Genomic DNA, 14,577 nt, shown 5'->3' with positions numbered 1-14,577 from the left:
TTGTTAGCAATAGAGACTGAGTCCCAAGTTTCTAAAAGAATTTCCTGACTGTTCTTTATTTCTTTTCTCTCCGTTTTTGTTAACCATTACCCAGCCATTGATCTTTAAACTTGCTGGGAAATGAAATTAGGAAATCACATGATCATTTTTGTGGGAAATTGTTCTTGTAGGAAATTTTTTTTTTTTTTTATGGGGCAAAAGTTTTTTTATGGGAAATTCTTTACACATATTTAGTTCAGTCTTTTCAGCCTTCACTGTGGCATCGTTAGGATCATATTCAGCTTCCCAGACGGTCACATCCAGAGCTATTTCTGCATACTAGCAGCTCAGATCTAGAGAAATCTTGGTAATTTTTGGTTGTCATTGGAAGAAACCAATGTAATTTGGCCATAGTGTGGCCATAACTGGTGATACATAAGTTTAGTTTGGACACAGGGTCATTATACACTTAAATTAGTAGAAGTACTATATGAAAACTGGGAAGGAGGATGTACCTGACAGTCTTGTATTGTTTATGGGCAATAGATGTTTCTTTTGAAGAAGTATTGAGAATAGTCCTTTTATTTTTAACTTGGAAAATATTTGACATAAAACAGTAAAAGTTCTTCAAATTTAGTAAATTGTTTCATTGTGCTTAATTAATTTATTTGAGAGAGATAGAGCGTGAGTGGGAGAGGCAGAGGAAGAGGGAGAGAATCTCAAGCTGACTCTACACTGAGCACAGAGCCTGATGTGGGAGGCTTGATCTCATAACCCTGAGATCACTTCCTGGGCTAAAAAGAGTTGGATGCTCAACTGACTGTGCCACCTAGGCACCCCTCATTTTGCTTAATAAGCATTTGTTGAATGCCTGCTTCCTAATAAATTTCCTGGAGGTAGCTTCAACAAACTGAATATAAACATATTCTAATCTTCATACATTACTAGAAAATAATTTGCTTTGAAAATATCATTGTTGGGGTGCCTGAGTGTCTCAGTTGGTTAAGTATCCCACTCTTTATTTTGGCTCAGGTCATGATCTTGGTGTTATGGGATAGAGCCCCTGTTGGGCTCCTCACTTAGCTGGGAGTCTGCTTCTCTCTCTCTCTCTCTCTCTCTCTCTCTCAAATAAATAAATAAATAAATAAATAAAGCTTTAAAAAAGAAAATATGATTGTTGCTGGGCTCAAGTTCAAGCTAAGAAAATTTTTGAGGAACTTTATAGTTAGAGTGAGCAGTTAGGTTATGTGAAATCCACTTTATGTCCAGTTTCTCAATGAATATTTCTTAAACTAATTTAAGATTGTGTATACAGTTGGAGGTAGTTATATGTTTAAGCTTTGTCTCTCAAATGTGCATATTCATCACTGTGTCATTGGAACCTTGGTTTGCTTAAATATGTAACACTTTTGAATTCCTTTCTTGGAAGTTTAGACATATGAACTTTCACATTATGAGCACAGTAGGGGCAGAAGTCTTGTACTCATTTGCCTGACTACAAATGTGTAATTAGAAGAGATTATCAGCACGGGTTGGTACAGTCAGTGTGGTCTGATGTTTCATGTTACAGGATTACTTTGTTGTTCAGATAGATGCTGTAATTAGAACATAATTTTAAACTTCACAGAGCACTGACTCATCAGGTGCTTTTTGGGTTTAATCTAAAACTAATCAGATACAAAAGTGGTTTCTCAAATTTTGAGAAATTTTTTGACTTACTATGTTTATGTCATGGTATATGGTAGCTTCAAAAATGAAATGATTGATGTATAATTGAGAAGTAATGGTTAGAACTTGTTTCAAGACAATGGTTTGAATTAACCCTAACTTATTTATAATATTGGATATATTCATCGGGTATTAAGACCAAATTTTAATTATAAGAATCTCAACCATTGAAAATTTAATAACTGAAGGAATTCTGTGTGTTAAGTGATCACAAGTTTATCATTTCTATATATTTGTGTTACTGAAATTTGATAAACAGTTGTCTCATCTCAAAAAAGCGTATTTGAGGATGTAAGAGATCCGTTTCACTGGGTGCTTCTCTTCCAGTTGTTGATGCCGCTCTTCATGCAACTTACTCAGGAATTCATTTATGGAGAACAGTGCTTGACTTGGCATTAGGAGTTAGGACCAACACCAAAAACCCCCAAAACCACATTTGCCAGATACTTTGTCCGTTTCCTTATCTGCATCCAAAGTGGCTAAATACCTCTGAATGCTATGCAAGCGAGACGTGTTTAAAATATCATACAAAGTTTTAAAGGTAAAATAGAAAAAGTTCTCAGATTTAGATCTCATTGTTCTCTTTCTTTTTCACTATTTATGCTATTTTAGGACAGTTTGTTTTATTTGGGCTCGCATGTAGTTGATGACGTATGCTAGGAATTAGTATTGCTACCGCAGGCTCAGAAGTCACTCTGCCAGGTGGAGCTGACAGAACTTACTGTCTGTGTGACTTGGGCAAGCCAGGTCTGTCTCAAGCTCCTTATTAACGCGTTAGTAAGAATAATAGTACTGCAGTCCTGTGGTTGTTGGGAGGATTGGATGAGGTGGTGTGTTTATATTACTGAGCATAGCACTTGGCAAGCAGTAAGTGTTTAATAAAAGCTTCGTTACATATGTTGTCATCATCACCATCATTATTTTCATTTCTGACTTTCTTCTGCATCACCTGATGGACTAAAAGTTATTTGAAATTTGTTATGTCTTTATAGTATATTTGTCAGGAATGTAGATCATGATAAAGTATCATTGGCAATTATATCTATTCTATAATTAAGGAATGAATGGTATTATAACGTTGCTTTATATGCTCCTGAACTTTAGTTTATTATGTAAAGCTATATTGCTATTTCCTTGAATGTTGTCTTATCATTTCAGCCTCTCATAAATCAGTGGTTTTAAGCTTTGAACATACAAGTTTTCTTTTCTCTTAACTTTGTTCTGTTAAGCTAGAACTTTAGTCTTGTAGTTTTTTTTTGTTGTTTTTTTTTAAAATTTTATGTATTTATTTTAGAGTGAGAGAGCATAAGTGGTGGGGAGGAGCAGAGGAGGAGGGAGAGAAATGTTTTAGCAGACTCCACCACTGAGCTTGGAGCTTGGCCCAGGGGTCGATCTCAGGACCCTGAGATCATGACCTGAGCCAAAACCAAGAGTTGGAGGCTTAATCGGCCAAGCCACTCTGGTGCCCCTAAGTCTTGCAGTTTTCAAAAGACATTGACCTTTCTGTTATTGCATTTTTCTGATAGAATGAAGTAAGGTAGTACTGATGTGATAGAGTAAAGGAAAAGCACTGTCTTTGAATATGGAAATCAGACCTCAGGAGCAAAACTGCAGAGAATCTGGGAAAGTTGACTAGAAGAGAACAAATGTAACAGGTAACTTAAATATGAGGTCAGAAAGAAGCAGGCCCAGAAACCAAGATAAATAATGAAAGGAGATTATATAGAGGCTTATATAGACAGAGGCACAGAAATCATACAGCAAGGCACTGTGGAAAAAGCTGCATTGTGTTGATTTTTTTTTTTTAATGATTTTATTTATTTATTTGACAGAGACCACAAGTAGGCAGAGAGGCAGGCAGAGAGAGAGGAGGAAGCAGGCTCCCTGCTGAGCAGAGAGCCCAATTCGGGGCTCAATCCCAGGACCTTGGGATCATGACCTGAGCAGAAGACAGTAGCTTTTAACCCACTGAGCCACCCAGACGCCCTGCAGTGTGTTGATGTGTTTTTGACACTCCTCAATAATTAAAGCTCAGTTGTTCAGTAAATACTTGTTAAGGGCCAGATAAGGATAACTTATGTCAGTTATATACATATTATCAAGAGTATAAAAGTCAATGAGACATGGTTCTGTTATTCAACTAAGATGGAACTTTCTAATAAGCTAGAACAGGTAATTATTAATTGCAGTATGATACTTAGAACAAAAGATAAATAAAAGCAAATACTAAAGAAGGCATTCTGGATATAGGTGATGACTTGCATGAAGTTATGGGTACCAGACTTCATGTCTGTGAATAGGCCAATTTATTTACAACATGGAATGAATATAAGCGTGAAACGGCACCTGAAATTTGTGTGGAGTGAATAGGTATATGCATAGCAGCTTCTCTCTTTCAAGGCACAAATAACCTATGACTGTGTTTTGAAGATTTTTTTTTACAACACCAGTTAGTCTTTGTCTGCAAGTTTAAAATCTGCATTTACTAGGATCAACAGTAACTGAGACCCCCTTGTAAACAAGTTTGGAGAAGAGAGAGAATGAGCTCCAGCTGAGACATGTTGAGTGCTTTGGAGACAGTGACGTCCACATGTCAAGTTGGCAGTTGAATCCGAAGGCCTAGAAATCAGCAGGGATGACTGTGCTGGAATGCAAATTTGGGACTATGTCAACTGCAAAAAAAAATCCTTGTTCTTCTCTATTGCTGAAGATTTGGTGGCACTTTAAATGATGAGACATTGCTCTGGGTGATTATAAAACAGACGTTTAATCATGAGTAATAAGGAGCTATGTTTTTCTACATTGTATCTCTGCTGTTGACTCTTGAAATGTTACTTGAGGGGCAGCTGGTTGTCCTAGTCGGTTAAGCATCTGCCTTTGGCTCAGGTCATGATCTCGGGGTCCTGGGCTCCCTGCTCAGTGGGGAGTCTGCTTCTCTCCTTCTAACCCCCTCCCAGCTTGTGCTTGTTGTTAGTCAGTCCCTCTCTCTCTCTCTCTCTTTCTCACTCAAATAAATAAGTAATATCTTAAAAACGTATAGTATTTGAAAGGTAACTGTAGGAAATCAATGCCTTGACCCAAGTTTCTAAGAGATATACCATTTTAGATATATATCTATTTTGCCATCCCTCCTCTCTGCTTCATTTCAACCTTTCATTTGTCTCAAATTATTTATTGAAGTGAGAAGTTTAGGGAGTAGATTTTTTTTTTTTAAGATTTTATTTATTTGACAGAGAGATCACAAGTAGGCAGAGAGGCAAGCAGAGAGAGAGAGAGAGAGAGAGAGAGAGAGGGAGGAGGAAGCAGGCTCCCTGCCTAGCAGAGAGCCCGATGTGGGACTCGATCCCAGGACTCTGAGATCATGACCTGAGCTCAAGGCAGAGGCTTAACCCACTGAGCCACCCAGGCAGCCCTAGGGAGTAGATTCTTAATGTAGGTATTGGATACAGAAGTGTGTAGTCTCATCGTGCTATAATTTATTATTATTAGTTTTTATGACTAAAAGAGAACATTTATGGATAGGTTTTATTGACTTCTATGGTATTTGCCAATTCTAGATTGCCTTTTTATGCATTACAGAAACAGAAAAAGAACACAGGGAGAAGTTGTTTGTATTGAATAATAATTAGGCTTAAAACTCACTTTTGAAGAAGTTTGCTTAACTCTACCTGAGTTTAGAATGGACTACAATTGGATAAATGTGGCTTCTTGGTAGAGTGATCTTTTAAAACCTTTTTTTAAAAATCAAGTTTGATAATGTCCATTTTTTGAAGTCTGAGGGTGAAAACATGGGTCGTCCCCCTTGCCACCCACTGGAGATTCTTTGGTATTTATTTCTTACTGCTACCTTTTGTGCTTATGTTGCTGATAGTTGATTTTTTTTTTAGTTTTCATCTCCTTTTTCCATTGTGGTGAGAAACCTGTGGGCCCTTTTCATTTGGAAGCTCTTATCCTTCAGTTTCATTTTAAAAGTATGTATGATGTTGATGATTTTTCTTTTTCCTTTTTCTTTTTCTTGGTAAGACATTGGTCTTTTAGATTCCGGACCTCTTGAACTAGTCCTCTAATTTTTATACTGTTCTTCACCATTTTCCACCTGTGTCTTTGCTGCTACTTAGAGGGAGAGTTTCTAAATTTTTATCTTCCAATCTCTCAAGTTTTTCATTTCTACTATCATATTTTTAGTTTCTCAAGTTCCTTTTACGTTTTGAATTTTCTTAACAGCATCTTTTATCTGTTTCAAGGATTCATTGTCTTAGCTCTGCAAAGTTTTAAATTTTTCTTCTCTCTGGTCAGCATTTGCTTTCTTGGGGTTATTTTTTGTTTGTTTGTTGGGCTGGTCAGACTCCCAGAGAAAGGTCTTCCAGTATCCCTCCCCTCGTCTGTGGGCTGACTGCCCTCACTCTAGATGCAGAGTGGGGGAGAAGGCTGGACAGAACACCTCAGTCCTCGGTATATAAGTGATCACATGAACTGCCCCTCAAAACCCTGTTCTGGGGGTGCTAGGTGGCTCAGTCCATTAAGCGTCTGCCTTCAGCTCAGGTCATGATCCCAGGGTCCTGGATTGAGCCCTGGTTCCCTGCTCAGTAGGGAGTCTGCTTTCCTCTACCCTCTGTCTCCTACTCCATGCTCAAGCTCATGCTCTGTCTCTCTCTCTCTCTTTCAAATAAATAAGTTAAAATCTTTAAAAAAAAAAAAAAAGGTCTATAAAGTGAAACTCTATAGGAATATATTTCTTGTCTTTTGCTGGGAATTATGGAATGCCAGCTCTCTGGGGAGAGGAGATGCGGAGATTATCAGCTGCTCCTTAGTGCAAGTCTTCTTCTGGTCTTAGACCCACCTTTACCCCTACTAATGTTGCTGCCATTGCCTCGAAGTTTTTTCCCTGGGGGATGGGAAGGGGTGGCATGGGGTTGGGGGAGTCCACAGCAGAAATTGGTTCCTTTTCACTTGGGATTAGCTAAATCCCTGAATCCTTAGCCCATACGCTTTGTGGTTTCTAAATTGTATTCTTTCCCATTTTCTTCTTCCTTACGAGTTTTGTACATTTTAAGCTCTACAGTATTCTAGAATTTTAGGAGGGAGTGAAAGTACATGATTACAATAATTTCATCATCTTTATCTTTGTCTACAAGTTTTTGTTCTTCTAAGTGTTTTAAAACTAAGCAAAACCCTTCATTTTGAAGCAAACATTAGGATAGGTATAACTTCTCTTTTATTTTCAGTTTTTAACTGGCACTTCAGTTACTGAATTAAGAGTATACATTTACCAAGATGTTTTCAAACTTAAAAGTTTATTCAATAAATTCAGTAAAGCACAATGTCAAATTATACTTTAACTTTATTCTCTGTTCCTGTGATGCAAATAATACCTCTTCCTTTTCAAATCCTTTGGCTTTTTGTCTTTCCATGTATAAAGGTTTCTGTGGTAAGTCATTTATGGTTTTAGTTTTTATTTTTACATCTTTCTAAATTTTTTGAATTATTAAGTTCCTCAGTTATCATTGTATTAATATCTATATTAGTATCTGTACCCGTGTCTCACATGTGCGTATGCGCACACATACACGCTTTTAGTGTCTTTGTCTACTAATTACAACAATTCTAGGTTAGTTTGATTGATTGGTTTTTCTTCTTATTTATGTTACATTTTCCTGCTTCTTTGCATGCCTGTCAATTTCCGATTAGATGCCAAATAGTGTGACTTTTACTTTTTTGGGTAGATGTTTACTATTCTTTTTTTTTTTTTTTTTAAGATTTTATTTATTTATTTGACAGGCAGAGATCACAAGTAGGCAGAGAGGCAGGCAGAGAGAGAGAGAGAGAGAGAGAGAGGTGGAAGCAGACTCCCTGCTGAGCAGAGAGCCCGATGCGGGGCTCGATCCCAGGACCCTGGGACCACGACCCGAGCCGAAGGCAGAGGCTTTAACCCACTGAGCCACCCAGGCGCCCCGGATGTTTACTATTCTTTTAAGTGTTCTCGGCCTTTGTTCTGGGACAGTTAGAAACACTTTTCATCCTTTTAGGTCTTGCTTTTAAGATTTATTTAGGCAGTACCAGAACATGGTCAGACCAGGTTTAATTACTTCGCATTACTGAGGCAAGACCTTCTGTTCGTTTTACCCAGTGTCTGTGAATCGTGAAGTCTTTGAGTCTGGCTGTCTGTGAGGACCCAGTGCTTCGGCCTTGAATCCTGTGGCTGATTCTTTCTCCAGCCTCTGGTATCTTCTCTCCCACACGTGCACTGACTAGTGTTCAGGAGTGTTTGAGTGGACCTTGTGCAGATCTCTAGAATTCTTTCAGTAGAGCTCTTTCTAGTCCTCTTCTCTGAACTCTAGCGAGTTGGTCTTCCTGGATCTTTAGGTTAGTCAGGCTAACGCAGAGAGGCAGCCTGGCACCGTTCCCTGGGCTGCAGCCTGGAGACTCCCAAGCTAGAGAGCTGAGGTAATCCTGGGGTTGACTTCATTGATTTGCCATCTCTCAGCCTCACTGTCTTTATTACCTGATATTCAGAGGCTTGAGAACTGGCATTTCTAATGTTGGCCCCCACCCTCTTTTTTTTGGTTGTTTCAGGCAGGAGAGTAAGTCTTGTTCATGTTATTTTTATCTTGGCTGGAAGCAGAAGTCCCTTATTCATGAATATAGGCATATTTTTTTACGTTCATCAAAAAATATAAGTCCTTTTATTAGCTCTGTCTACCAAAAAAAAAAAAAAAATACAAATTCTGGTGGAAAAGAAAATTAACATTTTTGAATATAAAAATTAAAATCTGTATTTAAAAATTGATTTTCTTGTCACAGAAGAGGTATGTGTATATACATTTTATGTTCTTTGGCATACAGAGAACCCTAAGGTTCTCAAATTTTAATGCATTGATGCCCTAGTTTCTTATTTTTCATGGTGTCTGTCCCCTAAACAAAAGGAAACACTTAATAGGATTTTTATTAAATAGTTACTTCCAAACAACCTCATTAGTACTTATATCAAAACAACTTAAAGTGAAAAATAAATTTTATTGATAATTTAATTTTTATTCACATCATTTATTAATAGGATCTCTATTTTTCTTGGGCACCATTCAGATTAGCAAACATTAGGATGATATTAACAGAGAATAACAGCAGAAACATAATACTTGACCATAAACTATATTTCCATCCTTACTGGCTAAGGTCCATATATTTTCCCTAGCATGAGCTCTGCAAGCATGTAAGTTCTATGCCAGTTTTTATCTCCTTTGATTGGAATCTCACATTTTATTTTTTTTAAATTTATTTTATTTAAATCCAGTTAATTAATATACAGTGTAGTATTAGTTTCAGAGGTAGAGTTCAGGGATTCATCAGTTGCATATAATACCCAGTGCTCATTATATCCGCATGCCCTCCTTAATGCCCATCACCCAGTTACTCCATCCCAGAATCTCACAATTTAGTAAATAGTGACATTTAAGAGGAAAGTACAGCCAGACTTATTATCTATCACTTATGTATGGTATCTTGCACTGAGCCAGGTACTTTTATACATACTTTTTTTTTTTTTTACTTATTTATAAATTTATATTCTTGTTTTTTATTTTTAAAAATTAGTTACGAATTATATATTACTTATAAATGTGTTTATATATTATCTCTAAAACGAAAAACAAGAAGTAATTCTGAAATTATCATATCTTAAGTGAAAGGAAAATGTAGCCAACCCTACTTCAAAACCTCCCGGTAGCTTGACTGTGTTTCCAAACTGGGGTATCCCTCACTAAGTGATGTGAAGACATCAAGGAAATGAAACATTGATGTTTCTGTTACACTAGCATTTTTGAGTTGATAAAAATAAGTGACCTTATAGTTCACTGTTTTTAATGCAAGGTCTGTTGGGAACATATATTTCTTGTAATGATTTTAATGAAATGTTTCCATAATTACTACTTGATATAGTTAAGCAGAATTTCTCTTACACAATAATGTCTATGTGCAAAATAATTGTCCTAATCTTGGATTCAGCCAGTGTTATTAAAAGTAGTTGTACAGAAATGGAAAGATCACTGAATTTGAGAATGAAAATGTTGGTTCAGCTCCTAAATCGACATGTTCTTAGCTATGTGACCTTGACAGCTGACTTAAGTTAGCGTTCATGACCTATTTACCCCATAAGTAAAATATGGAAGAAATAATATGCTTTTCATGATCACCCAAGGATGACTCCATAAGTTTCTTAGTACATATGAACACTGTAGGGGATCTGACAGTCTTGCTTATTATATTACTATTGTATCTTTAGTTTAGCATCAAGTTCCATGCTTGGCACATGTAGGTGTTCAATAAATATTTGTTGAATTCACAGTCATTTGACCCCATAGTCTCACACCCAGCCTTTTTACGAGGAAAATAATTAAAAAGGTTTATAATGTCATCATAGCAGAATGATCAAACATAGCCTAAATAATAGGCAACAGGTTAGTATTATGAAAGATAAACTTTCTTGGAGAAGAAAAATCAGTAATGTGTTTTGTAAATTTTTTAGGAGGAGCAGAACAGAGGCAAGCCTAATTGGGAGCATCTCAATGAAGATTTACATGTACTGATCACTGTGGAGGATGCTCAAAACAGAGCAGAGATCAAACTGAAGAGAGCCGTTGAGGAAGTGAAGAAATTACTGGTACCTGCAGTAAGTAATAATTTCCAAATCTTGATTTGGGGCCCAACCCCTTTTTCCATATAATTTTTTAAAATTATTGTAACGTTTATATTAATAAAGAATAGGTTATTTATTTTTTAGAAATTTCCTTTAACCACAAAACATAAAAATAATTTAAAACTCATTTACTACACTATAGTGGGCAAACAAAGACATTGCTCAAATCCTAAAATGGGAAAGCCTGTTTACTTTGGGGGAAGGAAATGTTGAGAGGGGAGCAAACTCAGTTAGCGTCCTGCTTTTCAAAGGTAGTCTTTTTATTGCATCACTCTGTTAAAGGGTAAGAAAGGTCCATTATCAAGGTGATGAAAACTTTTTTTTTTTTTTTTTTTTTGAGGGGGAAGTAATTTCTCACTGTAAGCAGGTAACGAGTATACAGAAAAGTCTGAACAAGTAGTATTTATGTTGGAGGGCCTGTGTTGGTAGGAGCACATTGTTTGAGTTGCCTGTGGGTTCCAGTACCTGCCTGGCATGGCATTGTCTCCGATAGAAAGATTCATGATCCATAGTGAAGTTTTCCCATGATACGATAAAATTTACAGTAAAGTTTTCTTTTAGAGAAATAAGAGCTAACTTTTGCTGAAGCATCAGATACCATTCGGAGCACTTTTCACACTTCAACTCATTTAATGTTTTTTCTAAGATACTAAAAATTATTGAAGTTCATATTTAGGGATCTTAGATAAAACACTGAAAGTAATTTTGGAGGGTGACTTCTCATAAAGAAATGACCCAAACGCCTTTGTTCTCATTCTCTCTCCCTTCCATCCTCTGTCTCCCTCCCTCCCTCCCTCCCCAGCCCCCTCCTTTTGATCTTTTCCTCATTATTACACAACCCTTTAGTAACTCCTTGTTTAGACATGATGATTGCACTCATTTCCAGAGTATTATCCTTTTCAATGGAAAATGAAAAATAAGTTACTATTTTCAAAGGCATTTAAAATGTGTGTGTGTATGTTTCTGTGTGTATATATGTATTTTGGTAAAAGTGATACAAGTGTGGACCCTAATTTGCTGTTGAAAAACGAGGAATACTTCTAGTACTCTATCAAACAAAAATTTACTGACATTTACATAAATGAGTATGGTGTCGGTTGTTCTTTATTCCCTAGATAATCTGTTCTGTAAATAAATTTACAAGCTATAAACATTTTCCATTTACTGGGTAAAATGAACTACTTGGAAGAAAAACATTTCACTTAAATTTTGTTCAATAAGTCTTATAAACAAACAGGTTAAATTTTGAGCTAAAATACTTAGTTGTATACTATTAAATCATACAGTCTTCCTCCTTTTCCTTAATGATTGTGCAGTTTTGAAAAGCTGTATGGAAAAGGGCATTTTTCTAAGTATATTGGTCTATTAGTTCTGTGATCAGAAAGTTACTTAATAATACTTTTATTGCTCTATATCACTGAATATGCTCAGCTCACTAATACTAAGTACTTAAGGTCACCTAATACATCAAATAGATCAGTTGTCTGATAATTAAAACTCTTCCTGACCTATTATTTTATTCCAACCATTCTGTGAACTACTTTAGTTCTAAAAGTTACTAACCTGGGAAAGAGCATCATTTTAGAAGCTGTGTTAGTAACTAGCTATATGTCTTTCAGAAAGTTAGTATATTTCTGTTTCCTTGTTTACAGAATGAGAATTGTAGTAAATGACTTCTAAAGGACCATTTTGGTTTTAAAGTTGTCTTTGAATAGACAATAGAATAAGTAGTAGTAGATAAAAAAATGGCAGAAGCTTTTTAAAAAATTCATACAATTTATATTTTAAAGGAAAAGAGCACTTTTGATGCTAAATCTATCTCCTATGGAGTACTTATAGGATTGTTATTACCACCTCTGAAGGAATAAAACTTTCTTAGAATTACAAATTTTAGACTAAAAATACTTGCAGGTATGGGTTCAATAAAGTGATTTAACCTTGTAGCAATTTCTTAATCTTACCATTTTGGCAGCTCTGCTTATTGTAACGTGGCTCCTATGCTTGGGAATTTGTTTTCATTAAACTCAACGTTACTCTACATTTCTAGTGATGGTGCCCTAATAAGCAGAGGTTTAAACAAAACAGAAGCTTTACAGTCCTGAACTATCAAGTGATTTGGGTTTTTACTTTTAAGTTGTTGGGAGACAGAATACATCATATTTGAGAGCTGACTTCTGGATTTGAATCCCGTCTTTGTGGCTCTTTCTGTCTCCCTTTTCTCATCTCTAAGACTGGAACATCACTGAACTCTCATGTGGTCATTGTGAAGTTAGGTAGTACATGGAGAACACTTAGCATAATGTCCACCACATGACGGTCTCACTAAAGCTCGCTGGAGCTTTTTGATGCCGTCTAAATATTACTGTTTTGTGATTGTATATGTTTACACACTGCTCTTTCCAAGTGCTGATTATAAAATGAATCCATTAATTCAGAATTGGAGAAAATACAAGTTCCTTCTGAATTCATTATTCTTTTTAAGTAAATTGGTTTGACCCTTATAAAAAAATTCAATCTGAAGCTCCTTACAAAACCCTTTAGTTTATTGTTGCTTAAATATTTTCAGAACAATATTTTTGGATTGAAAATGTGGACTCATCTTGATCTTCTGAAAAGAATTCACATATAAATTCGCAGATAAATTGGTTAATTCTGATTTATTTTTTCCTGTTCATGTAAAAGTTATAAAGGGAAGTGGAGACTAGCATTTGTTTTGAAGTGTATTATTTAAGATGTCCTCTTACTAGGTTCAGAATTGCAGAAAAGAATTATTGCCCCAGCTCAGTTGGTTCAAAGGGCTGTCAGAATCACTGCATAAAAGACAGTACATTTCTTAATCAGCATTTACATTTTGTCTCACCTGCTTGTCCCTCCAGTGAGCTGCCAATAGATCTTATTTATTTTATTCTTATATTACATGAAAACTCTTTTCAGCATTTCTGTGGATTTCATGTCTCAGAATTTATCTTGAGAATAGTGATACTCAAAATTCTGTTGACCATTCACTCTCAATGCTTACTTAACATGTCCGTTAACAGGAACTTTTTTGCCTTTCCTGTTTCTTCAATATTCTGCATATGATTTGGAGTCTCTAGCTGTTATCAGGTGTCCAGAAAAACACCAGATTCAGTCAGGTTTACTTCCTGTATCCCTCAAATGTGCCCATGTCCTTTTGCCCTCATTTTCTTTACCTGTACTTCAAGCTAGAGTTACCCAAAACCCCACAGCCAGAATCCATGCTTGCAGTTTGGGACCTCACAAACATTGCAGTCTATTCATAACCTTTCCGTGCTTAAAAAAGCCTCTTGTTGGTTCCTTCTCACTCCAAGAGGAGAATGGAGAATTCTTTAACATGGCTTTACAATTACTTCATGATTTGCCATAGGTTATCTTTCAGGCTTCATTTTTCACTCTCCCCGCAAACATAAAGTACACACACATACATACCCATGCCACACTATACCCATAGATTGAATCATTCTGTATTTATTTGATTTCTTGAAACTTTAGTTTTCTAACTTCTGGATCTTTGAATTCATTGAGTCATTGTTCATTGAGTGCGTTTACTGTGTCAGCTCTTGAAGATACAGAGTAAATAAAGCGGACTAGCAGAGTATCTACCATCTTGAAGCTTACCTTCTGGTTGGGGGGTTGGGGCAGCTTGGATTACAGACAGTAAGCCAAGATAAATGTAAACTGTATTAGGTTGTGCTAAAATGTGAAGGAAACTAAAGCAAGAAATCAAGAGCTGTGGATTAAGGAAGTACTATTTTGTATGAGACAATTAGAGAATGCCTCTTAGAGGTGACATTTGGGAAAACAACCTCATTGAAATACAGTGCAATCATTTGGATATCCAAGGGGTTTCCAAGTGAAGAGAACAAAACTGTGATAACCCAGAGATATTTTTGAGGTGTGTCATAGGGGGTCCAGTGAAGAGCTTAGGGAACAGGTGGGAGGATAGGAGGAAATGGGGGAGATGGCTGGTTACAGAGACCTGTAGGCCATGATAAGAATATTAGATTTTAGTCTGACATGAGAAGCTATTTGGAGGAGTTTAGGAGAGGAATAACATAGTCTAATTTGTATTTTAAAGAGGATCGTTCTGAATAGAGAACACACTTTGAGGGTGATGGAGAAAGTAGAGATGCCAAGGCACAAGCATTTGTATTTCATAA

The 14,577-nt window shown here is 36.3% G+C and overlaps 1 protein-coding gene across 4 annotated transcripts in view; it reads left to right on the top strand.

Annotated features, from left to right (window-relative positions):
• LOC111158650 (QKI, KH domain containing RNA binding) overlaps positions 1 to 14,577 on the top strand; it is a 157,422-nt gene that overhangs the window by 104,152 nt on the left and 38,693 nt on the right. For all 4 annotated transcript variants that reach the window (XM_022520830.1, XM_022520831.1, XM_022520834.1 and 1 more), the window contains exon 4: positions 10,229 to 10,372. In XM_022520830.1, the coding sequence (XP_022376538.1) occupies positions 10,229 to 10,372 (144 nt within the window). The remainder of the gene's footprint in view (positions 1 to 10,228; positions 10,373 to 14,577) is intronic.

Source organism: Enhydra lutris, unplaced genomic scaffold (genome assembly GCF_002288905.1).
Source record: "Enhydra lutris kenyoni isolate GAN:26980312 unplaced genomic scaffold, ASM228890v2 scaffoldscaffold62, whole genome shotgun sequence".
Lineage (NCBI taxonomy): Eukaryota > Metazoa > Chordata > Mammalia > Carnivora > Mustelidae > Enhydra > Enhydra lutris.
This window is presented reverse-complemented; position numbering and strand designations above follow the sequence as displayed.